At 60.3% G+C, this 25,089-nt stretch overlaps 2 protein-coding genes across 2 annotated transcripts in view; both read left to right on the top strand.

Annotated features, from left to right (window-relative positions):
- ADAMTS13 (ADAM metallopeptidase with thrombospondin type 1 motif 13) overlaps nt 1-14,187 on the top strand; it is a 31,139-nt gene extending 16,952 nt beyond the window's left edge. Inside the window, 14 exon segments of the mRNA XM_032478845.1 lie at nt 251-432; nt 3,143-3,278; nt 3,359-3,488; nt 4,136-4,318; nt 5,273-5,453; nt 6,069-6,189; nt 7,607-7,736; nt 8,748-8,945; nt 9,532-9,736; nt 10,480-10,798; nt 11,248-11,394; nt 11,723-11,899; nt 12,950-13,140; nt 13,722-14,187. Coding sequence (XP_032334736.1) covers nt 251-432; nt 3,143-3,278; nt 3,359-3,488; nt 4,136-4,318; nt 5,273-5,453; nt 6,069-6,189; nt 7,607-7,736; nt 8,748-8,945; nt 9,532-9,736; nt 10,480-10,798; nt 11,248-11,394; nt 11,723-11,899; nt 12,950-13,140; nt 13,722-13,907 — 2,486 coding nt within the window. The 3' untranslated portion in view covers nt 13,908-14,187.
- Nucleotides 14,188-14,299: 112 nt separating this feature from the next.
- Nucleotides 14,300-24,677, top strand: CACFD1 (calcium channel flower domain containing 1). The gene is made up of 5 exons (XM_032478844.1): nt 14,300-14,833; nt 17,905-17,977; nt 18,827-18,952; nt 21,431-21,538; nt 22,077-24,677. Exons 1-5 carry the CDS (start codon nt 14,713-14,715, stop codon nt 22,165-22,167), a joined length of 519 nt encoding a protein of 172 aa, XP_032334735.1. The 5' UTR covers nt 14,300-14,712; the 3' UTR covers nt 22,168-24,677.
- Nucleotides 24,678-25,089: the final 412 nt, after the last annotated feature.

The following is a 25,089-nucleotide window of genomic DNA, read 5'->3' on the forward strand; positions in this document are numbered from 1 at the left end:
CCTCCTGGGGTCGGACGCTGTGTGCATCTCAGCAGAGACCACCCGGACGCCAGGAGCACCCGCTCCCTGGGAGGGCTGGAGACCGGGGGTGGGAGTGGCAAATGGGGCAGTGGAAATAATGTCCTGTGGGCCCAGAAGTCACCTCTGTCTCCTCCTTAAACAGGACCTCAGCTGTGAGAGGGGGTGGTGCCGGCTGCTTCCGTGGGAGGAAGGGTGGCCTCTGTGGTGCTGACAGCCCCTCTCCCGACAGCCGTGAGGCTCCGAGGGCGCTACATTGTGGCCGGGAATGGGAGCATCTCTCCCAGCACCTCCTACCCCTCCCTCCTGGAGGACAGCCGTGTCCAGCACAAAGTGGCCCTGACTGAGGACCGGCTGCCCCGCCTGGAGGAGATCCACATCCGGGGACCCACCTGGGACGACATGGAGATCCAGGTGATCAGCGGGGCCTCCCCCGGGGTTCACTGGTCCACAGTTCATGCACACACTTGCTCATTCTCTCTGCAGTCACTGGGGGGTCTGAGGTCCCTGTGCTCAGAGCCCACGGGAGTCCCTGGAGTTCTGAGGGTGGGTAAGAGGGGAGCCCTGCACAGGGGGTCAGGAGCTCTGCTGCCGAGCTCTGTGATGAGCGAACGCTGCCAGGCTGAGCAGGAGGAGTGTCTGGAGGGAACAGTACGTGCACAAGAAGGGTAATGCGGAGGGAGGAAAGAAGGGCACCCTCCAGATAAGGAGGCTGGGGGCCCAGGCAGACTGGGGCGGGGGAGGATGCGCTTTGCTGGCCTTATGAAGAGAGCAGGCTTCCAGCAGGGGCCTGGGAGGGTGCCGGGGGCTGCATGGCGGCGGAGTGGGGATCAGGCTGTGTCAGGTGGTGGGGAGGCTGGTTCGCCTGACGCCCAGAGTAGAGACCCACCTTGGGGGCATCCCTCCAGGAGGAGCCCAGGAGCTGGAAGCAGGCTGACCGAGGTGCCAGAGCTCAGGCTGGGGCCTCAGGCAGCCTGGAGTTCAGATCCTGGCTCTGCAGGAACTTGGGCGAGAGACTTCACTTTTCTGAGCCTCAGTTTACCCACGTGCAATATGAGGCTAAACTCACCTATGTCAGGTTACTGTGAAGATTCGTTTTTTCCAAAATAATGCACATTAAGCTTGTGTCTGGTGCCCCACACGTGCCTGTGGAAGGCGGCCATGCTATGGAAGTGCAGGCCTCTCGGCTCTCAAGGTGCCCAGGGGCCCGGGTGCCCCGTCCTCATGGTGGGAATGAGACACTGGAAATTCTGGGACAAAGTCACGGGCACTGTGAGGGCCGAAACCGGAATCTGAATGTCCCTCTCCCATGGTCCGCTCTCCTCCGGCTGGGGTGCCCAGATGCTCACCTGCAGAATGGGGGTCAGATGGCGGTCCCACCTCCTAGGCTTACGGGCGGGTAGAGGCGTTGAGGTGTGTGCTGGGCAGTGTTGGCCATTGCCCCGGCCCAGAGGCAGCTCTGTGTGGACGCTGGTTCTCGCTGTCTCTCTGGGATGGATGGAGGGAAGTGGGAACACAGGCTGTGTTTGGTCATGTCCTGCACGCTGTCACCTCGTCTGCAGGTGAGCTTTGCTGAGGAAGGTGTTTGGAGGGGTGGACCAATAGTAGGTTGAACTAGCTCTTGAGAACCTTTGCGGGGAGTTGGGGGTCCAAGTCTTGATGGCCCCTGACTTTGGTCTAGCAGCTCCACCCCTTGGTGCCCATAGCTGGGGGAGACAGCAGGGTCCCCACCCAGATGTCCAGGCCAGAGGGAGCCCCCAGGTGAGCGGTTAACCCCTTCCCCACCTCCCCACCTCCCCACCCCTGGGAACGTGGCTCCCAAATGCTGGTGGTCAAGCTGTTCTGACTGCATCCTTTGCCATGTGGATAAAAATACAGTTTCCTGGGTCTCTCTCAGAGCCACTTCTGGCGGTGGGGGCCCTGAGAATCCCATTTTAACAAAGGACCATGATGGGCAGCCAGATGAGGTATCGAGGGGACAGCTGCTGGGACTTTAGGTGCCTCCTCCTGGCCTCTGCCCTCCAAGCTGGCCCCTCATACTGTTGCAGCAAAGTGTGTCACAGCTCAGTGTCACAGCTCAGTGTCACAGCAACCTGGAGCCGGGCGAGAGACCCAGCAGCACTCGGAGGGTTGGAGAACTCAGGTTTATTACGCCAGCAGGCCCAGAGGAGTTAACACTCTAAGCACTGGACCGCGTCTGTGGGTTTACACAGGCCTTTATAGGCTGCTAGTCTACCCTTTGCAACATCATATGCAAATAAGGTGTAACAAAGTTGACTATTTAGGAATGAGCTTTGTAGAAATGGACCAATCAGGAGTGAGCTCCATTCAAATGAGGTGCTACAAATGGACCAATCAGGAGTTAGCTCAGGGAGCCTAGCCTCTTAGGGGTAAGTTCTGCTTTCCTAGAAGCAAGCCGTTTCAGAGGGAAAAAATGAGATGATGCCACTGGGCCAGGGAACCGTATGGTGCTGACAGGAGAGTAGTAGCCCTGCCCGGGGGTCCTGCCCGTCTTTTTCATGGGGCTTCCCACCTCAACAGGACCCAGTGACCCTCCTGAAGCATGGACAGGCCCAGGCTTCCTGCTGAACACCCCTTCTTAATTCTCTGTGCCCTCAGGGTCAAGCCCAGGCTGACAGACGGCTACCAGGCCTCTGATCCAGCCCCGTCCTGCCCACCCGTGGGCCTCATCACCTGCGGCAGAAGCCTGGCTGTTCTGGGCTCCCCTCTGCTGGCAGCCCCTTCACTCACCTCCACTCTTCCCCGCCGAAGCTCCTTCCTGACCTGCCCACCCTGGTCCACCCAGGGACCCTGGTCTGTGCTCCCATAATCCCCTGTGCACATCGCTCCCCCCACACCCACCAGGGACTTTACAGTTGTCTGTCACTACCAGCCCACCTACCCCACCCCACCATGAGCTCTTGGAGCCTGGGGCAGCAACCCTGGGCAAGCAAGCCCGGCACGGGGTCAGCCTCAGTGATGGCTCGCTGAGGGAAAGAATACAGGATACAGGATACAGGATGGAGGAATGAACGGTGGAAGGCTTCCTGGGGGAGGTGGCCGTGACAGTGGCCCTCAGGGAGCCCACTGGACAAGGCCCTGGCTTTCTGTGCGTCTTATGCAGGTTTACAGGCGCTATGGTGCGGAGTACGGTGCCCTCGCCCGCCCAGACGTCACCTTCACCTACTTCCAGCCCAAGCGGCGGCAGGCCTGGGCCTGGGCTGCCGTGCGGGGGGCCTGCTCGGTGAGCTGTGGGGCAGGTGAGGCCTGAGGCATGGCTGGCCCGAAGCCTGCTTTGCCCCCTGCACGGAGGTGGCCTAGCATCCCTCTTCCCTCCCAGGGCTGCGCTGGGTGACCTACAGCTGTCGGGACCAGGCCAGCGGCCAGTGGGTGGAGGCTGCCCGGTGCGGAGGGAGCTGGCAGCCGGCGGCCTGGTCAGAGTCCTGCGCCCCCCAGCCCTGCCCCCCGTAGTGAGTGCTGTCTGCGGCTCCAGCCGGGGTCACCGCGGCCATGGGGCCCTCCCTGGCTCATGGGGCCCATGCGGGTGGGCTGGGCCAGCAGCTTCTGGGCGTGTATCCATTCAGTCCTGAGACGACCTGTGAGCTGTGTTCTGTCCATGTCCCCGTATGGCAGGTGAGGACACTGAGACTCGGGCAGACATGAGTGACGGTGTCAGCCTGGGGTGCCACACCCACTGCACCTTGTCTGGGGCAGCACGTGCCTTCTCTGAGCTCTGGTGCTCACCACAAGGTGGAGGAGACCGCCTTCCCTGGGGAGGTGGGGCTCAGGGAGGTAACCATGCTCTGGCAGTTACGGCTGGTAGGAGGTAACGTTAGGGGTATGGCTGTCCCTGTGGGGTGCAGGCTGGAGCGGCCACCCCCAGCACGTTTATACAGCCGTCCTGGCCTCGGGTGCTGCTCCAGGACGCTGGAGAGCTGGCAGCTGGGCTGGCTGTGCCTGCACAGTGTCCAAGTACCTGGAGGGACACTGGCCCAGCCCAAACCAGGGGAGTGGGTCACCTAGAGACGGATCTGCTGGCCCCCTGCCCCGCATCCCCGCCCCGAGCCAGCCTGGGGGCCCGACCAGGAGCCCCATGCTGTGTTCCTCTCCTCCTCAGCTGGGTGGCTGGAGACTTCGGCCCGTGCAGCGCCTCCTGCGGGGGCGGCCTGCAGGAGCGGGTGGTGCGCTGCGTGGAGGCCCAGGGCGGCCTCCTGAGGACGCTGCCCCACTCCCGGTGCAGAGCGCTGGCCCAGCAGCCAGTGGCTGTGGAAACCTGCAATTCCCAGCCCTGCCCCACAAGGTGAGCGCAGGGCTGGGGCAGGGCACCCCCCAAGGCCAGATCCAGGCAGGGTCTCCCTGGCAGGGCTTGACCCTGCCCTGAGCCCTGCCCCTTCTGAGTGTCCCCTCTTCCTGAGGCCTCTGGCCGGGTCCCCCATCCTGGGTGAGCGCCAACTTCAGAACTACCTTCTGTCCAGGAGACCCTGGACCGGCCATTTCCCTCTCTGAACTTCTGAGTCTGCTCATGGAGGGGCTGTGAGGACCAAGGGAAGCCATGAATATAAAGCAATTAATGTCACTGTGTCATTGCTACTGTCAGTTCCACGCTGCCTCTCATCCCCTTGGTGTCCCAGTTGACAGGAGCTTCTTATTCTGATTTGCCACTAACTGGCTCCATGACCTGGGCAAGCCCCCTGCCTCTCTGGACCCCAGTTTTGTTGCCTGTCCAGTGGGGAGGGGGGTGGCCTAGGTCCCTGGTGGTCCACACGCGGCTCTGAGCATCTTTCCCCACCTTGCATTCATGGCAGACTTAGCAGTCACCACTCTTTCCCACCGAGGGCAGATCTTGCCTCAGAATCCTTCTCAACACAGCACTTCCAAGCAGCCACCACCTCTCAGGGTTGGCAGGCGAGGTGCACTTCCCGTCCTTGACCTGATGATCCGATTGCATCTGGCCCTGGTTTCTCAGCACCTGCTCGGTTGCGTGGGGCGATGCTGTCGTCTGGTTGGGGGCCTACCTTCACCTCTGGAAGGCGGGAGGGTCGGGGCCTGTGTCATTGCACCTTGGTTGCCCAGCCAAGTGCCAACAGCAGCTCACCCAGCCTTCTGGGTAGGCCCCTGACCTTTGCCTCTTTGCGGGGATCCCTCTTTGAGCTCTTGGGGAGCAGGGTCACTACCTCTCTGCTGTGGGAGCTGGGCTGTACCTACTGCCCGGTAGCAGAGGCAGGACCTGATGGCTGTCCTGTGCTGTCCTCAGGGAGGTGTCGGACACGTGCTCATCGGCCTGTGGAGCAGACCTGGCCGGGCAGAATGCGACTTGTGTGCTGGGGACAGATGGCGCGGAGGAGCTGGTGACTGCTGGGGCCTGCTCCACAGACGAGAAGCTGGCTACACTTGAACCCTGTGTCCAGGCAGCATGTCCTCCAGGCGGGGGCCATGTGAGTGTCCTGGGCGCAGGGGCTCTCGGGTCCTCATCTGGCCAGGAGGATGGAGAGCACTGGCCTCCCCACCAGAGCTAGGAGACTGTCCTTCTTCAGGGCTGCTGTCCCCCTGGTCACAGGATCACCTTAGAGCCCGGGGTCTGCTGGGAAGCCCTCTTCCCGCTGGCACTCAGGCTGATGAACCCAGGCCCTGCTGGAAGGCTGTCAGTTCTCTGCTGCACCGAGAAACGCTGTCACGCTCCAGCCGGTGTCCACGGGTTCAGGGCTGGTGGTGTTGCTTTCAGACCAGGGTGCTGGCCAACCCTGTCCCCCTGCCGCCCCTGCCACGGCAGTGGGGATGGCAGGGCCAAGGGGGCCTGTGAATCTGCTCCTGAGCCCCAGCTCAGCCCCGACTACTCACGCTGATGCAGAGGCCAGGGTGGGGTGTGTGGGGAGGTGTCCGCTGGGGGCCAGGAAGCAAGTCCCTGGGAACGGGGCAGCCCTCTGGGGGCCTGGTGACCACTTCTGCTCTCTCTGAAGAGACTGGGATGGGGCCGGGGGAGTGGAGGGCCAGGTGCTCAGGGGTCCGGAGCGGGGAGCCCATATCTGCCCCCGGTTGCTTGCTCCCTGCAGCTGGACGCCCAGGCTCCGGGGGAGGAGGCTGCATCTGCAGAGGGCAGGGCCAGGCTGGAGGCCCCTGCCACACACGTGTGGACTCCCCTGGCGGGGCCGTGCTCCGTCTCCTGCGGGCGAGGTGAGGCCCCCGGAGCTCCTGAGGGCCAGCTAACTCTTATCTAAGAAGCACTTGAGGTGGGTTGCAGAAAATCCGACTACACAAGACATGACATTGTGTGCGGGGAGACGGGGGCAGAGTACAGGTGGCCACGTGCATGTGCGCAGTGATTAGCTGGGGGGTCACAAACACAGCCACGTGCATGTGCGCAGTGATCAGCTGGGGGGTCACAAACACAGCCAGACTGGCACCGAGAGGCCTTTCTTAAGGTCTGAGGTTGGCCCCGGGCTTAGCTCTGAGCTTCCTGGCAGCCAAACCAGAGTAACAAAATTAATTCTTTTTGCATTCTTTTTTATTGACGTACAGTCAGTTCAAAATTAATTTTAAGATACACAGTGGGGTTTTTTTGGAACTAATATTTTTATTTTTAAATTTTTATTTATTTTAAAATATTTCATTTATTATTATATTATTTAATTATTTTATTTTGGTGGGGGGAGGTAATTAGGTTTATTTATTTTTAGAGGAGGTACTGGGGATTGAACCCAGGACCTCATGCATGCTAAGCATATGCTCTACCACTTATCTATACCCTCCCCCCCATTTTTATTTTTTTATTGAATTATAGTCGATTTATAATGTTGTGTTAATTTCTGGTATACAGCACAGTGACTCAGACGTACATACATTCCTTTTCATATTCTTTTTAATTATAGACTACTACAAGGTACTGAATATACTTCCCAGTGCCTTATAGTAGACCTTGTTGTTTATACACAGTGTTCTTTTGTTTTTAATTTTATTTTTTATTGAAGTGTAGTTGATTTACAGTATTAGTTTCAGGTGTACGGCAAAGGGGTTCAGTTATACAGATACATGCATACGGACGTTTTCTTTTCAGATTCTTTTCCATTATAGGTTAGAATAAGCAATTGAATATAGTTTCGTGTGCTCTACGGTAGGTCCTCATTGTTTATCTAGTTCATATATAGTAATGTATACACAGTGTCCTTAAGCTGAAACTCTAACCACTTGCTCAGTCAAACGCCCGCGTGTTGAGAGTGCAGAGGTTTCTTCTGAGGGTACTCCAAAAGGAGAGATGAGAGGCCCTGATAACGTCTTTGTGATAAACACTGTTGGAGGTTGTCTTAGAGCAAGTCTTAACGACGTCTCTCAAGAAACAAGATCAGCTACCACTGTTGAACACCTACCACGTGCCAGGCACTTTACAGCTCCCCTTTAAAAATAGCCCTCCAAAGTAGGCACCATTAGATGAGAAACCTGAGGCTCAGAGAGGTTAAGACACTTGTCCAAGGTCACACAGCTGTAAGTGGCAGCGCCAAGACTCGTACCTGCGTGGGCCTGATCTGCTAGGGCTCTCCAGAGAGCTGGGCCCCTGTGGTCCTTGCTGAGCCCTCCTCCTCCTTCCTCCCTGCAGGCCTGAGGGAGCTGCGCTTCCAGTGCACGGACTCTGCCCTCAGGACAGCCGTTGGGGAAGAGCTGTGTGGCTTGTCGAGCAAACCCGGGAGCCGGTGGGAGGTCTGCCGGGCTGCCCCGTGCCCAGCCTGGTGAGTCAGGGGGAGGGAGACTGTGCGGAGGGGCAGCAGCCTGGGTCCCCCGGGGAGGAAGGAGCCTGACCCTGGGCGTGGCTTCCTGCGGGGCACTGGCCTTTCCTTTCTGCAGGTGGGAGACCCGAGCCTTGGCACCATGCCCAGTGACCTGTGGAGGGGGACAGGTGCCGCTGGCTGTTCGCTGTGTGAGGATGGAACAAGGCCGCTCCATCCCCCTGCCTCACTCTAAGTGCTGGCCGTCACCTCGGCCCAGACCCCTCGAGGACTGCAGCCCGGAGCCCTGCCCTGCCAGGTGGGCCCCTTCCCGAGAGACAGCAGGACCTAGGGGGGCATCTTGGACGGGCGTCATCACCTCCCAGTAAGCTCCTGCCCCTTGGCGTCCTCCCCTGCAGGAGTGAGCCACACCGGTGCCCTGGAGGGCTGTGGGGGCTTAAAGTGTGTGAAGTCCGTCACCCAGGATCTGGGCGGCTGTGGGCGCACGTGGTTGATGGTCATCTGTTTCATCACTTGCTGTTTTTTGAGAACCTACTACGCCCAGGTGCTGTTCCGGCACCAGGGACCCAGCAGTGAACAAGACAGACAGGAATCCCTGCCCTCCCGAAGCAGTCGCTGCGGGAAAGGGGGGGGAGACCACAAACAAGACGGATGGAGGACACAGAGTCTGATGTGTCGTGTTGGTGCGATGCGGCAGCACAGCGGGAAGGATTAGGAGCCTGGCAGGGGCAGCTCCACGTGCTGGGGCTGGGGTTCCTACTGCAGGCACACGTCTTTGCAGGGCCCCTTGGGTGCCCTGCCCCCCACCCCACCCCCACCTTTGGACACGTCTGCCCTTGGCTTCCCCTTCCATAAAATGGGATATTCTGTACGTTCTCTGTCCATCGTGCCCGGCCTCTCAGTGGAGAGGTAAAATTCACCCCCAGAGAGAGACCCTTTCCAGGCCCTTCCCAGTCTGGGGAAGTGAGGGGCAGCCCTGCTCCTCGGGGTGCCCCCAACTCTGGTTTGCTCCAGGTGGCATTACGAGCTGGCGGCCTGCAGTGTGAGCTGTGGGGGAGGGGTCACGCAGAGGGTCCTGTCTTGTGCCCGGGCTCAGGGGGAGGACGAGGACGAGGAGGTCCTGCTGGACACGCAGTGCCAGGGGCTGCCTCGCCCAGAGCCGCAGGAGCCCTGCAGCCCGGAGCCCTGCCCGCCCAGATCGGCAGCGCCGAGGTGTGCGGTAGCAGCCTGAGCGCCTGGTATGTGCCACCGCCGGGCCGGGCCCTGGGGGCTAAAGGGCAGCTCAGTGGCACAGGAAACAGATTGCCCAGCAGGCTGCACCCAGTGTCAGGGGTGATGGTCCAGCAAAACACCCGCAGTGCTGTGGGTTCTAATGACGGTGTGTTGTGGGCAGGCCTGGGGGGCTTCAGAGTGGAGGAGGCAGCATCTGAGTGGAGCCGAGGGTGGGCCAGCTGGGGCACAGCGCCCACCGCCGCAGCCACGTGGGACAGGTCCGGAGACGGGGTGGAGCCCGATGGGGAAGGGCGAATAGTCACCTTCTTCGTTCACAATTCCCTTGTGGTTTCTTCTTTGTAATTTTGCATTTTAAATAATGAAATGCTCTTCTGTGTCAGACAGAAACGTCCAGAAAAGAATGTAAGTCGCCCATGTCCCACCCTGAGTGGACGGGAGGGGTTCAGGGCCGTACTTCTGGATCCCAGTGGCCTAGAACAGTCCTGGTTGACTGTCTGAGGAGCCCATGGGGCAGTGCCATCTCTGGGGAGGCGTAGCCTCTATCTGGGGTCTTCTCTCCCTGCAGGTGGAAAGTCACGACCCTTGGCCCGTGTTCAGCCAGCTGTGGTCTCGGCACTGCCACACGCTCGGTGGCCTGCGTGCAGCTGGACCGAGGCCAGGACACGGCGGTGGATGTGCGGGCCTGTGCGGGTCTGGTGCGGCCGCAGACCCGCATTCCCTGCATGACTGCCGCCTGCACCTACCGCTGGCATGTCAGCGCCTGGCTGCAGGTCAGTGCGTCAGCCAAGGAGCCTCACATCTGGGGACCTTGGTGGGGCTTTCATTCATTGTGACCCCCCCAAAAGGAAGGGGAGACTCTGGTCTGTTGGGGAAGGAGCAGTCAGGAGGTGGAAGACACAGCAAGGCCCGGGACACGGGGCAGGGTGGGCAGCTAGGTCTTAAGAGGCCCGAAGTCTAGAGACGCCAGAAGATAGAGGGCTGACAACCCCACACGGATTAGCAAATCCCACCCTACACCAGCACCTCGCAAGGCTCTGGGGAGACAAAGGTAAATAGGGCTGGGTGCCCCCCAGAGGGGTTTGTTTACGGCATGGAGGGGAGAAGAGGCAGACAGCCACCCGCTGCCTCAGTGAGAAGGACCCTGGGCAGCCAGGTCGGGGGAGATGACAGCTCGGACAGGGCAGGGCAGGGCCGGACGGCAGGGCAGACATGGCTGCGGTGAGTGTTGGAGAGCGGAAAGAGGAAGCCATGCCTCCTGGTCCCTGCTCTAGGGTTTGGAGGGCAGGGAGGCCTCCAGACGACAGTTAGAGACCTGGGCTTGAGTCCCTGCTCCTCCTCCCCGTGTGGCCCTTGCAAGGTAACCTCTCTGAGCCTTAGTCTCCTCATCTGTCGAATGGACACACATATCCGCCTCCTGTGTTGTGCAAAGAGCGTATCAGAGCCTGCCTGGCCTGTGGTCACTGCAGACCCCCTGGCAAGGTCAGCCCTGACTCCTCCCCCTCTTTCCTGGCAGTGCTCTGTCTCGTGTGGGGAAGGCATTCAGCGCCGGCATGACACCTGCCTTGGACCCCGGGCCCAGGTGCCCGTGCCAGCCGACTTCTGCCAGCATCTGCCCAAGCCAGTGACAGTGCGGGGCTGCTGGGCCGGGCCCTGTGCAGGGCAGGGGTTGCCCAGCCCGGCGCCCCACGAGGAAGCCACTGCCCCAGGCCAGACCACAGCTGCCACTACTGATGCTTCCCTGGAGCGGCCCCACCCCTGGGCCCACCTCCTCTCCCCCACTCCCTGGCCTCAAGGACTCCTGAATGGGACCCCAGAAAGCCCAGCAGAGTCCAGTTATGTTCCTTCCTCCTTTCTGTCTGGGCACCTGGCTGGCTGCAGGAGGGGTGGGCAAAGGCGTCTTCACCTGGGAGAGGCAGGACGTGCTCCTTGTGGGGGTCTCCAGGCTGGCCCGCTTCCTCACTGGTAAAGTGCAAGCTCACTTTTACAATCAACAAGGGAAAGTAACCTGAAGGTTTCACAGTCCGAATCCCGGCCTGTGTGGCCCACTGTACATACTGCCTCCCTCTTGCTGGACCATCAGAGGCGGCTCTGTGCCTTGGATGGTGATGGTCTGACCCATGCAGCCCCCTCCTCGCCTGAGAAGGCTCCTGCTGGGCCGAGGAGGACGTCAGCCCCCCACCCCCTCAGTCTCCTTCCCCAGCACGGAAGGCCCGAGGCCCTGCCCTGCAGGGGGTGCCCCACCCGGACGCCCTGCTCACCTGTCCTCCCGCTCCCCTTCCAGGTGCCTGTGGCCGGCAGCACCTTGAGCCAACAGGAACCATTGACATGCGAGGCCCAGCGCAGGCTGACTGTGCAGTGGCCATCGGACGGCCCCTGGATGAGGTGGTGACCCTCCGAGTCCTTGAGAGCTCCCTCAACTGCAGCGCTGGTAGGTCTAAGGCCACTGTCACCCGTGACTGGGCCTGCCAGGTGCCAGTGGGCATGAGTCCAGTGTGCCCCATTGCTGAGGGGATGCTCCAGGTGCATCCCCATTTGTACCCATCACAGCCGTCTCGTGACTGGGGTATGATTGTCCCCATTTCACAGATGAGGGAACTGAGGCTAGGGAAGCTTAAGTCATGTGTCCAGTTACTTAGAGTCACATAGCCAGTAAGTGGGAGAATTGGAGCCTGAACTCAGCTCAGTCCACCCCAGGCCACTGGGCTGCCAACCTGGACTAGGGGGTGCTGGGTCCTCACGGCACTGCCACTCCCTAGGGGAGATGCTGCTGCTCTGGGGCAGGCTCACGTGGAGGAAGATGTGCAGGAGGCTGTCCGGCATGACTTTCAGCTCCAAAGCCAACACACTGGTGGTGAGGCAGCGTCTTGTGCGGCCGGGAGGCGGAGTGCTGCTGCGCTATTCGAGCCAGCCTGCCCTGGGAACCTTCCACCGCGGTATGGCGAGGCGTGCCCTGCCAGAGGCTGGGCGGTTGGGTGCTGCTGCCAGCGGGGCCAGTCCCGGCTCCGTGGGCAAGGCAGACAGGGAGCTGAGCTGACTGAGGAGGAAAAGCCCTGCCTTCCCGAATATCCCTGACATCCCATCTCTGCACATGAGGTCCTAGAGATGTCATGCGTCCCTTCCTCTCTGGGGCCCTGCAGCAAGATAGGTGGACGTGGGATTCTAGCCACATTCCCTCTGCCTCCCTCAGGCCACCGCAGCTCCACACCCTGGCCCTGGCACTCAGGTTCCTCAAGATCCTTTAAGGTCTTTGTGTGAGGTGCTTTCCCCAGTCCTGTTTGGTGCACTGTCCTCTTGGCTTATCCTCTTCAAAGGATGGCATCCCCAAGAGCCCTGTTAGCCCACGACTCCATTGGTATCCTCGGGTAGCCTTCTGGGTTGCTTCCGGGGCCTGGCCCTCTTCCAGCAGTCCAAGCTGGCTGAAGGTGGCTTCCCCCATGGTTCCTGAGGTTTCTGGGTCCCCCAGGTGTCAGATGAGGAGTAGGACACTCGGGGGCTTCTCCCCTACCCCTCAGTTTGAAGCACAGGCACAAGCGGTCTGTCCAGGGGCCAGCTGCCCACCTGCCTACTCCTGGCTCATTTCTCAGTCTCCGCAAGCACAGGCCCCGGCCCAGAGGCGCAGGCAGGAGGCGCTGCCGTGGTTGGGGCGGGTTCAGGGTTAGGCACTTTTGCCCGTGTGGCTTCACCGAGTCCTAAAACCCGCCCTGCCCAGGGTGTGCTGCGGTTCTCACTCTACAGCAGAGGGAACTGAAGCTCAGAGCATTTAAAGCTTTCACCTAGGGTCACCCGCTGGGGAAGTGGTAGAGATGGGGTTCCATGGGGACTTCTGCCTGGGAGCCCCGATCTTGATCACAGAGCCACACTGCTTACCTCACTGCTCCCCGGCTGTGAGCTGCCCTGGCCTCTGACAATGGTGGCCATTCTGAGGGGCTCCCGTGGCCCTGAGGTGGTCCCCAGCTGATCCGTCCACATGCTCTCCCCTGCAGAATGTGACATGCAGCTTTTTGGACCCCGGGGTGAAATCGTGAGCCCATCGTTGAGTCCAGGTGGAAGGAATGTGGGGGGCTGTCGCATCTTCATCAACGTGGCCCCACGGGCCCGGATTGTCATCCATGCCCTGGCCACAGACATGGGCACTGGAACTGGAAACCAGGGAACCGATGCCAGCTACATCTTGGTGAGGCTATCGGGAGGGGGACAGGAATGGGCTGACTTTAACTATGATTCTGGAAAGCCATGCCTGGGGGATTCTGGGCTAGAGGACCCACTAGTTTACTCCAGACCAGAACCCTCAGATTCATCAGTGAGAGAATGGGAGAAAAGTTTCCTCCACTTATTTACCAACAAATGTTTGCTGAGCTCCCTGCAAGACTGAAATAGAAAAGACCTTTTTGGATGCAGACCGCCATTTAACTCAGGACTGAAGCATAATTTTTGACCCTGATACAATTTTTCAGAAGAGTGGGCGAGCCCCTCCCCTGACACAGTTTTTAGTAGAACTATCCTCTGCAAGGTATCGGCTCCCTGGAGGAGGCTGCCTGGCCTCTCTAATCAGATCCCAGCTCTGGCACCCTGGCTGTGTGTACTTGGGGGAGAGGCACAACTTCTCTGAGCCTGTTTCCTAGGTAGAGTAAGAGTGCCTTCCTGATCATGCTGTTGTGTGAGGATGAAATGTGACCCTGAGTATGTTAAGGGCTCATGAGTGCTAGCTCTTTGTCATTTGTGATTGGTCCTTCGGGGCTGCTCCTTTTCTTCCAGATCCGGGACATCCACAGCCTGAGGACAACGACATTTCGTGGGCAGCAGACACTCTACTGGGAGTCAGAGGGCAGCCAGGCAGAGATGGAGTTTAGCCAGGGCTTCCTTGAGGCCCACACTAGCCTTCGGGGCCATTACTGGACCCTCCAGACTAGAGCTCCTTACCGCGGCAGTGCCCTGCCTTAGCTTCCTCTCCAAGCACATCCTTCAGTTGACCATTGGGCACGGTGGGTGACTTCTCCCAGTCCTGGAAGGGGAAGGAAGGAACCTGTCATGTATGAGCGCCTGTTAAAATGCCTGGCTAGCGCTGGAGGACTGACTGGTGTCTGAGTACTCTCCAATCCCAATTCCCTCCAACCTTAAGTATCTCCTTTAGGGCCTCCTCCAACGCGAAACGTGGAAGGGGGGACTCTTCGGAAAGGCAGTCCAGCCCCTCGAGTACCAATAAACGGAACGCGCGGTCTGAGTGGCGTTTTCTTCACATAACTTGTCCAAATGCGGCTTGAAATCCACCCACCCTTCGCACGGCGGGGGTTCCCTGGCCGCGGTCGGGCTCCAGACCCATTTCTGATCTCAGCAAACCCCTGGTCACCCCAGGCGGTCGTCTTCCTACCCAGGGAGGGTAGGCGAGGGAGTGTGGAGTCAAGATTGAGCCCTGATGCAGGTGCACCTGTTCTCTGCAAAGTCCCGCCCCTCTGCCCGTCGGGGCGGGAAGATTTGACTGCCTCCGGGGTCTAGCGGGGCCGGGACCCGCCCCCTATGCTAAAAAGCGGGAGGCTTCTCGGGCACACCTGGTCGAGGTCCCTGCGGGCCCCGCTCCCTATGCTAATGAACACGAACCCCCTCCGGCGCACCGCGCTCGACCCTGAGAGCCCCGCCCCCTATGCTAATAAGCGGCCGCCTCTCCCACAAGCCAGCGCGCCGGGACGACGCGGCCGGCTCCGGAACCCTTTGTGAGGGCGGCGGGTAACGCCGACGGCCGCACCGCACCATGAGCGTCTCCGGCGGAGCGGCAGCGGCGTCAGTCAGCTCGGCGCCGCCCGCGCAGGAGGAGGGCATGACCTGGTGGTACCGCTGGCTGTGTCGCCTGTCGGGGGTCTTAGGGGCCGTCTGTGAGTACCCGGCCGGGCAAGGGGCTGGCCCCGCCTCACGCTGCGCATGCGCACCCGGGCCTCCCTGGCAGGCGCCCCCGGGGAAGGGACACGCTTGGGGCCGGGGTCTGCGGGGCACGCGGGGAGCGGCGGGGCGGGGCGGGGCGGGGCGGGGGGAAGCGGGCGCTTCTGCGGTTGCTATGGTTACGGGGCGGCGGCCCGGGCTCCTGGGTCCCGGCTGGCGGGCAGCTCTAGGGGCCTACCAGGAGGGAACGTGAACTCCGGCGGGGAGCGGTGGACTCGACGTGGCCAAGTCACTGCCCTCCACGGCTCCTCCGAGGGCCTTCCGAGAGTGCCCAGAGCTACTTGTAAAGCCCGGGCTGAGCCTGGCCCGGCGGCGGCCTCGCCTGTTGACACGAGTGTGGGGAGGGGCGGCAGCCGCCTTAACCTTTGGGCGAAGGTTGTTTGTAAGTGGGGTGGGTGCAGATCTGGCCAGATTTCCTGAGGGACGGGTGGTGCCAGGGGACAGCTGATCGCCGAGGGAGGGAGCCTCCCCACTGTCATACTTGGAGGAAGGTGCGTTTCCTCTGTTGTCAGTTCCCCCTCCTGCTGTCAACTCTGTCTCAGCCGCCTCTCCTCTCCCTTCTGCCCCCCATCCTGGACACACATCACGACCTCAAGATTGCTGGGAAGCCAGACTCTTCAGCACAGACTGCAAAAAGAACACAAATAGGAAGTCAGTTCTGCTACAGAAGTAAAATAAAGATCATTTGGCAGGTCTTCCAAAGGCAAACATGTCTGCTTGGTCTGTTATGGTGCTGCTGCCGTCAGCACTGTGAATTACTGGAGTGGGAGAGGGCACAGCCAGAGGTCTTAGAAAGGGAGTGTCTGTCCGGGAGTCCTCAGGATTTGAACAGTGCCTGCCTGGCACAGAGGGCCGGGGCCGGGGCCAGGCAGACCCTGAGTAGATATGCTAGAAGGAACACCTCTTTAGGGTCCCCTCCAGGCCCACAGTCCTCCCAGGTGGGTGGAGGCTGGAAGGAAGTTCAGGAGTCAGGGTTAGGAGCGTGCTGCTCTGACAGGGCACGCCCTTATAATAATAGGATAATAGGACAGGGCCTCCCCAAATCAAAGAAAGTTCCCCGAGCCCCTGTCACTGCTGTTCAGAGGAAGCATGTTTTTGATTTTGTAGGAGAGACTGGTCAGGTCTTAGAGATGATCCTCTCAAGTTTGGGCAGCCGTTTCCCCAGCAGATCAGAGTTAGGGTGCTGTGGGAGTGACAGTGATGGGGGCAATGGGGAGAAAAAGGAAAGGTCCTCACTGTGGCCTCGCTCCATCATGTAGACAACGGCTCTGCTGACTCCCGGGTTAATCCTGGCCTCCCATCCAGTTCTGTGCTTCTCCACGTGGGAGGCCTGGGCCACCACGCCAGGAGTTCACGGTACTGGGGCTACAGATGATGCTTTGGGCAAGACCTGTGGCATCACCCTGAAATGTCAGTTTCATCTGTAGACGTGGGGGGGGGGTGATTGTCATATGAATCCCAAATTGTGTATAAATCAAGCTAGAATGCAAAGCATGCAAGCGTTTCGGAGGTGAGGCAGGAGTCCAGAAAGGGTTGGTGCCTCTGACAGCCACTCTGGGGAAGCATAACCTCCCTGTGTGACGGGGGCCTCGGAGAGGCATTTACTCAGGGTCCTGATCATCTGGAGGCAGAAGCCTGAGAGGGGCAGGCTAGCAGGACACCTCCCTCACTTGGCAAGAGCAGTGGAGACCTCGAGGGGACATCTTCCAGCCCTTGATTGTTAAAGGACTCCTGGCTGGAGCCTGTGCGTTGAAACCTGGTGCTCCCCTACGGTTGGCTGTTGGTAGGACAGTAGGGGTAGAGTTGGAGGCGAAGTGCTGCCCTCGCAGGAAGTATAGGCCGCTGGCAGGTGAGAGCAGGCACAGCTGACCACCGTATGTATAGGTGGGGGGGACATCTTTCGCTGTAGGAGACCTCGGGGGCACCCAAGGGCAGTCCCATTGCAGCTTGCGTTTACTTCGTCTGGATTCCCCTGCCATCACCTGCTGTCCGCATAGGGTTACACGGGAAAACAGCAGGAGAGCTCCAGGCCCTTGTCAGGGATCAGGTGCAGAGCGAGCTGCTGCAAATTTAATGAACTGGTGGCTAATTGCTGCCTCTGTGGGCCCAGCTTCCTGCCCTGCTCCAGCTACTGCCTGGACTTGCTTCCTGCCTGGCAGCCAGCTTCCTGGAACTGCCTGTCAGGCACATGGAGTTCTTGGTGAAGCCAGGCCTGGGCTGTGGGTAGAGGAAGGGGGTGAGCATGCATTCCACACCGTGGGATGCAGTTAGAGCAGTGAGCAAGGCTCTGCATTTGGGGCATCAGGGTGGCCGCTTTCAGGATCCCCTCTCTGTCTTGGGTCCTTGGTCCTTGGGGTGCGTGGGCTGGACCGTGGGACTCTCTGGTGTGCAGGAGAGAAAACAGGCCTGGAAAGGTGAAAAGGACATAGCCACAGTCACTGGGCCGGTGTGTTAGTCAGAGCTGGAATTGTGACCCAGGCCCACCTGGTCCCGATTTCTGTGCTGAGAGAGACAGCCCTGTCCCGACCAAAACCCAAGTCACGTTGTCCGAGTCAGAGGATTTCTTGAGGGGCCACCCTTGTGAATGGTGCCCCTGCCCTGGCCTGAGCCCCTGGGAGATGTTCGTCCCAAGCACCTTGTGAGGTGGGTATTAGGACAGCTGGTGTCGGATGGCAGGCCCTCCAAGCCTGGTGCGCAGAGGTGGGGGGGTACCCTCTCGGCCTCGCGGAGCCCCGAGAGTGAGCCAGCTTGGAGCTCCAGCCGCACCCTTGGTGTGGGGTCTGGGCCAGCTGCTCCACTGTCTGAGTCCGCGTCCTCCCTGGTGACGCTCCCCTGACAGCCTCGCTGGCCTCCGAGGACAGAGGGGAGTCTGCTAGGCGCCGTGAGAAGAGCCAGGTGCCGGGGTGGGGAGGACTTCTGATTTCGCAGGCTGTGTCCCCAGCTGGCCTTCCGAACGGGCTCCGTCCCTCCCTCCCTGCTGATTCTGCCCATGTCTCTTGCTTTCAAGCTTGCGCTGTCTCCGGCCTCTTCAACTGCATCACCATCCACCCTCTGAACATCGCAGCGGGCGTGTGGATGATGTGAGTAGCCTTGGGACGGACGGTTGTCTTAACCCTCGCTAGGGTTAGTCCTAACGCCCACTCTGGACTTTGTTGGCTGTAGGCCTGGGGCCACAGCCATTTCCTGGGAGTCAGCTGAGTCAGGCTTTGCCAACACCAAGGTCACTATCATGGGCCTGGCCTCTCCTGGGGCCATCATGGTGGCAGAGGACTGGGCTGGAGGGACAGCGTCTGACGGAGTTGCAGTCAGGTGATGGGATCAGGAGACCCAGCTCAGAGGTGGGCAAGCACTGCCGGCCACAGACAGGGCAGATCAGAGATGGCGCAGGATTCAGGGGTTGGGGTGCCCGAGGTGAGTTCCCTGCCACCTCCTGCCAGGGTGGCTCAACCCCATTGGAAGGGAACACACGAACGCATGGACTGCGCAGAGGGGCTCGCTGAGTCTCCTCCTCCAGCAAGGGCTTCCTGAGGGCGGGAATGGGTCAGCCGTAAGCCGCTGTTTGTGAATGGGGTGCCCTGCTGCGGCCCATCCTCGGGGTGACACTTTCCCCGCGCCGACGGCGATGGTGGTGGTGATGGCAGCAGTGCCGTCCTTGTGCCTCGGAGCGCCCCATGTTGGGGAACTCGCCGCAGGCTCACAGCGAGGCCAGGATGCGGGGGCGGAGGGGAGGCCCGGAGGCTTCCCTCAAGGAGCGCTGGTGTGTGGGGAGCGGCCCGAGGGGGGACACGTTGAGCTGGTTTGTTGAGCAGAGGCTCTGAGGGGGAGAGGTGGGCATCCGGGGTGGGGGTGGGGTGGCATCCTGGGACCCTGGCGCCGGGAACCGCCTGGCCCCCGCTGGTCAGCCGCCCCCTCTCCCCCTGGCCCTCCAGCATGAACGCCTTCATCCTGCTGCTCTGCGAGGCGCCCTTCTGCTGCCAGTTCATTGAGTTCGCGAACGCGGTGGCGGGGAAGGCGGACCGGCTGCGCTCCTGGCAGAAGGCTGCTTTCTACTGCGGGTGAGGGCGAGGGGCTGCCGGCGGGAGGGCGGGGCGGCAGGGGCTCTAACCCCGGAGGGCCCCCAACACAGTCCCCAAACCCTGCTTCCGCAGGTGACGGTGCAGGCCGGGCTGAGGGCACAGGGCACACGTTTGCTCTCGGTAGTGGTTTAGACGGGTCGGCCTCCGTGCCTTCATGTGGGAGGCCAACTGCACGTGTGCCTCTGCGTCCCGGCTTCTGCCCCGGCCTACTGCTCCGCCCCCTGAGGGCCAGGTGTGAGATACATGCGCCTCCCACGTTCCGTGTAGCAGAGACAGCGGGAAAGCCTGGGATTCTGGCCCATCAGTTCGGAGTCCTTGAGCAGATTCCGACAGATCCGTGTGTTTCTGTGCAGCCTTTTGAGAGTGTGGAGGGTCCGGAGGTCCTGACCCAAGGAGGAGAGCCAGCTGCAGGGCAGAAAGCAGTGCCTTCCAGATACGCTTTCCTCTTACTCCTACTTCTAACGCTAAGTTCAGTGTGTAGTTCTTCCCATCTGAGTCACAAGATCGAACTAATTCAGGGTGTGTTCGATACATGGAAGCTTCTAGAACCGTGCCCGGTGTCTCGGAGCCCCTCGGTGGGTTCTGGCAGCAGCAGCAATAGTTATCATTGTCTAGATCACCTTTAGAAATAAATAAGGAGGCTTTACTTCCCAAGCTTCTTCCCTTCCTGGAGGCGCAGTTGTTTTGACAGGCTGAGCACAAGGTGTGTGTGCAGCCCTGGGGCCATCCGCTCCCTCCTGTGGTCCGTCACAGGGACACGGGGTCCCGCGCGTCCACACGTCCTTTGCCGTGAGCTGTATTGTTTTAAATGTGTTTTCAAATACTCACAGTAATATATGTTCATTAAAAATAATGTGGAAAATAGACAGTTGTCACCCAGAGCCCCACCCCCTGTTAACACTTGGATATGTGTTCTTTCAGTCTAGCTTCAGGCATTTTAAAAAACCTGTTTCTTACACAGTTATAACCATTATAAGTAAGTTTGTATCGGTTTTTCTCACTTAATAGCACGTTAGAGACGGTTTCAAAGACTTCAGCAGGTGATTTGTAATGATGGTAACACGTGCTGACCCGGATGCAGCAGCTTTTCTCATTTGTAACCTGTAGTGTAAAGCAGGCTGTGACGAACGTCTGTCAGCTAAAAATGTCGGTGTCGACGTGATCTCCTCGGGCTGCTTTTCCAGGTGTGCCATTATTAGGTCAGAGATTACAACGCTTAAAAGATTCCAGCACGTGGCTAAATTGCTTTCCAGAGAGGCTACCTGAGTTTCTCCCCCTTCTCCTCAGGACCGGGGCCATGACCATTGTCACATTTGTACCTGTTCTCTAAGACCTGAAGTCTTTCCTTTTTTTTTTTTTTTTTTTTTTTTTTTTGCTAATTACATTTTCTTTTTTGGTAGTAGTCTAGCTTAGTTTTCACCTATTGATGTCATCATGTTTTACTTAGTTACGTGTTTTCTACATTAGAGATTCCTTAATCCTTTGTTATATTTCTGGCAAATGTTTTTCCAGCCTGTTGTTTGCCTGTAATTTTCTTCTGACAGAAGATTTTTTTTCTGTGGTCTTTTTTTTTCTTTGCAATTTCTATTATTCTTTTATTACTTAGAAAATTTATAACTACAGTAAAACCTGACGATCACACTTCCCGCCAGAATGGAAATCCAGGGAGGATGCAGTCGGTGGAGTCTGAGGAGAGGCTGCAGTCTTGTCTTTGTGTGTTACCGGGAGCCGCGGCCCCTGGTGTGGACACCCAGCCGAGACCAGGAGTCAGCCCCACAGGTCCCTGAGTCAGAGCGGACACCTGCCTCCAGGTGGCGCCAAACAGTGGCTGGGCCCGCCGGGCGTCGCGGGGGGGGGGGGGGGGGCTGCCTCCCCGGCCAGCTTGCTCTTGGCGTGGACCTTGCAATAAGGAAGCCCCGTGTCTTGTGCAGTTTAACCTTTGGGATCTTTCTTGTTGAGATATGGCTGGTTTTACGGTGCTGATAAGAGCCAGCGTTTGGTGCTTCTGCCGTTCCAGGCATTGTGTTAAGCCTTACCTCGTTCAGCCTCCAAACCTGAGGTTTGATCCCCACCTTACGGCCGAGACTGAGCCTCAGAGAAGTTAAGTAACTTGCCCACAGCCACAAAGCCAGTAAGGGGCCACACTGACACTAGACTTTCTGGTCTGCCTGTTTTTATGAACATTGAAGGGCTGCACCATCTCAGTGCTGTTTAACCCTTTTTTGATCACAGACCCTTTCAAAAATCTGACAGAAGCTTTGGGTTCTCCTCCCAGAAAAAAGCACAAGTTTGTGTGTGTTTGAGGACTTCTTGAAGCCCGGCTGTGAGCCTGGGTCCCAGCTGACTTCTGGGGGCCCTTCCTGCACCCGGCTGTCTGGGACGGCCGGGTGAACCTGGGAGGCTGGATGCTCTGGTGGCCACAGGTGGGCATGCCCTTGACCTCTGCTTCTCCCCTAGGATGGCCGTGGTCCCCATCGTCATCAGCCTGACGCTGACCACCCTGCTGGGCAACGCCATCGCCTTCGCGACCGGAGCGCTGTACGGGCTCTCTGCGCTGGGCACAAAGTGCGTCTGCCGGGGAGCTGGGCTTCCGCCTCCCGCAGGCTCTCCGGGCGGGAGGTCTGGGAGTGGCCCCTGTTCCCCCACTGTGGGAACCAAGGCACAGAGGCTGTCGGTGACTCATCAGTGTCTCCAGGGTGCCCAGGCTCTAGGGAGCGAGAGTAGGGGATTCCTCGGACTCTGGGGGCCCAGTCATGTCTCCTCATGGCCGGTAGCAGGGACGCGTGGCTCCCGAGAGCCTCCTCCCAGCCGCACCCACACCTGGCTCTGTGGCTAGTTGCTGCCCCTCTCGCAGAGCCCAGACTGAGGATCTGAATCCTTCCCAGGTCAACATCCCAGGCCAGCAGCCCAGGCCACTCTTAGAGGCGACAAGACATGTCTTTGCCATCCTTGCAACAAGGGCTCTGTCTGGGGAAACCAGAAGGCCTGTTAGGCTCTGTCTGCAGGTCACATCTGGGTCACAGATCACAGGTCGAGTGGAGGCTGGGAGGGCCATTTGCTTGGCGTCTGTCCCCCATATGATGCTGACTCGCCCTCTCCCCAGGGGCGATGCGATCTCCTACGCCAGGATCCAGCAGCAGAAGCAGCAGGCGGATGAGGAGAAGCTCACGGACACACTGGAGGGGGAGCTGTGATGTGGTTTGAGGGGGACCCTCCGGAGATCCCTGCTCGCCCCTCTGGTCTGTGTGAGCACATCCCTGAGCGGCACTGATCCTGAGGACAGCCTGGAAGAGGAGCTGGTGCCTGAGGACAGCCTGGAAGAGGAGCTGGTCCCTCTCACCTGTCCCCGTGCCTGGAGTCCTCTGCCTGCCCCTCCCCGGATTGGCATCTTCTGGCCCCGAGCCGGGTGCTGAGGGCCTGGGGTGAGGGCTCTGGGGGCCGTGGCCAGCAGCAAGGGGATGGGCAGTGGTGGCAGGCCGCAGGACGTGAGGCAGAGTGCAGCCTGCACAGCTCTGCACAGACAGCCTACCTGACCCCACTCTTACCAGCCGGCCTGGCTTGGCTGGAAGCAGGCTTACACTGCTGGTGGGACCACTGGAGACCTGCCGACTCCCTGAGGGGAACTGCTGCTGGGGACACTGGCCCGTCTCGTGGTGGGAGGCACGTCAGCCCCAGGCCTGGGCATCGGCCAGGAGATCTGATGAGATCTCCTCTCAGATCTCCGGTAGGAGAGTGTCCTGTAAGCTGAGCTGCTTGGGCCACCTCTGTCCTCCTGTCATGGAGGGGGCAGTGTCCTGCCCCCTCGGCCTCCTGCCACATCCCAGGGTCCCTGCCATTCTGTTCTCTGTGGTGGGGGTTGCTCCCCGAGTGCCCAAGAGCAGCCTTGGCAACGACAGGACAGCTGGCTGAGCCTGCCCTCTCCCTGTTTCCGGAAGCCTCAGACCAGCACAGAGCCAGGACACTCCCCATGGGCCTGGCTGGCCCCCAGGTTCTTTGAACGCTCCCCCCCCCCCCGCCCCCGCCCTGGTGCTAAGGAAGTGGCAGGGGGCAGGCTCTCCCAGCCGTGGCGGTGGTGGTGGTGGTGGGGGGACTGCCTGGCCACTTCTCTGGTATGGGCCCCGCCTCATCCCTGCCCTGCCCTTGGGGAGCTTCCTGCCTTCTGAGAGCTGGGTCAGGCTAGAGCTGCCCTCCAACCCCACCCACCAGCTGTCCCCACCCTGTCAGGCCACCAGGGCAGTTGTAGAAGCAGCCCTGCCTGGGACACGTGCTGCTGTCTCCCCAGCCTCCCTCCTTGCACCGTCCCCTCCATCCGCCTCAGCCCACTGACCGCTCTGCTGGACTGGGCTTCAGCCCTGGGCACGTCTGATGGGCTGGCCAGCCTGGGAGCACAGGTGGAAGTGGGCGGGTATGGACATGCCCGCCTGGGGCTCAGCTCCTGCTGCTCCTCCAAGCCCCCGGGCTGGGCCTGCTCTGAGCGCCCAGAGCTCAGGGCCGCTCTCGCTCAGTGGAGCCAGCCCCAGGCCTGCACCCCAGCCTCTGCTTCCCCTCTGGGGTTTGTTAGTGTTGGAGGCGGGGAGGGGAGGTCCTGCCTGTCCTGGGGACACGTCACTGGGCTTCTGGCCCACAGCGTCCCCCCAGCAGCTCCCCAGGGAGCCTGACCAGGCTGAGCCCCAGGGTGGCCGGTCGGTGCTTCAGTGCGGCCAGCGTTTCAGTGCGGCCAGCGTGTGGGACACGTGCCTTCAGGGGTCCTCTGGGGCCACTTTCCTCAGGCCATTGCTGGGCTCAAAGGGCTATGGGCTGGAGGCCTCTCAAAACCTGCAGGGGGGCGGGGTGTGTGTGTGTGTTTGTGTGTGTGTGTCTTCTCCTGCGTGTGCAGTGAGTAAGACCTGTCTACCTCCTGCCCCTCTTGGCTCACTCTTACCCAGGAAGTAAGACTTGGGGGTCTCTCCTGCTCCTGCCCCCGGGGCCTTGCGGACGGGGTCTCCTTTCTGCGGGAGAAGGGCTGGCTGTGTGTCGGGGAAGGTTGCCCCTCTGCCCTGGGAGGGAGTTGGGTGGGCAGTTGGGCGGGCCCTCAGCCCCTTGGTCACAGGCCAGAGCAGGTAGGTACTTGACGAGGTTCGCAGTGTGTGCAGCCAAGCAGTCCCGGCGCCAGTGGTCCAGTCTCCCAGCATGAGGGCCCACCTCGCAAGGCGGTGGAGGGGCGGGGCCGCCAGGGCCCACTGCCGCCTCTGCTCTGGGCTGTCTTCTGCGGGTCCTTGTTCCCTCTCAGTGCTCAGCCTGCCTTCTGCTCAGTAAAGCCTGCTTATTGTGTGCTCGCTTGCGCTCTGCCCGTTTCCTCCTCCCTGCGCCGTGAGTATGTGGTATGGATGCCCCAGCCCCACCCCGGCTGAGTGGGGGCCACTGGCCCTGGGAGGAACTGCCATTTTATCAAGTACCTGCTCTGCTGCTGGCCCTGCGCCCGCCTGCCCACAGCATCTCAGCCCGAGCTCACAGGCAGAGCGTCATGGGCAGGGCCAACCCCAGGGCTCTCCCTACGGCTGCCTCGCCCCTTCCTTGTCTCTGCCTTGCTGGGACAGGTTGGGGTGGCCATGGAAGGGGCCCTACCTGGTGCCATGGGCCCTGGTGAACCTGGGCGGAGAATGTGGGTCCAGCCTGGCTGCTGGGGGTGCTCCCCCACCTGGAGTAAACTCCACTTCTTCCTCTTCTGGGCTGTGGCCTGATTTATTTCTGTAAATTGGGTGAACGTGCTTTTGCACTTGAGTACCCTTCTTCCTAGAAGTTGGGTGGGTGCAGAAGGAAGCGTCTGTGCTGGATCTGGCAGTCCAGAATGTTCCCTGTGGTGTCCACAAGCCCGCAGAGGTGCAGTTCCCTGTCTTCCTCCCCAGAGCCAAGATGCTGATGGTCACCAAGTGATGAGAATAGGGTGAGGTGCCGATGATCCGTGCGGGGCCACACCACCACCTCCAGCCCTGTCTCTGTCCTCAGCACAGCCCTCTGTGCATGAGTAAGGAGCCAGGCCTCAGGTTGCCCAACTGGGCTTTGTCCCTGGACCCGGGCCACGTGGCTGCCTCCTCTGCCAGCGGGTCTCGGCCGATGCGGGTGCAACAGCGCAGGCT

This window comes from Camelus ferus, chromosome 4 (assembly GCF_009834535.1).
Source record: "Camelus ferus isolate YT-003-E chromosome 4, BCGSAC_Cfer_1.0, whole genome shotgun sequence".
Taxonomy (NCBI): domain Eukaryota; kingdom Metazoa; phylum Chordata; class Mammalia; order Artiodactyla; family Camelidae; genus Camelus; species Camelus ferus.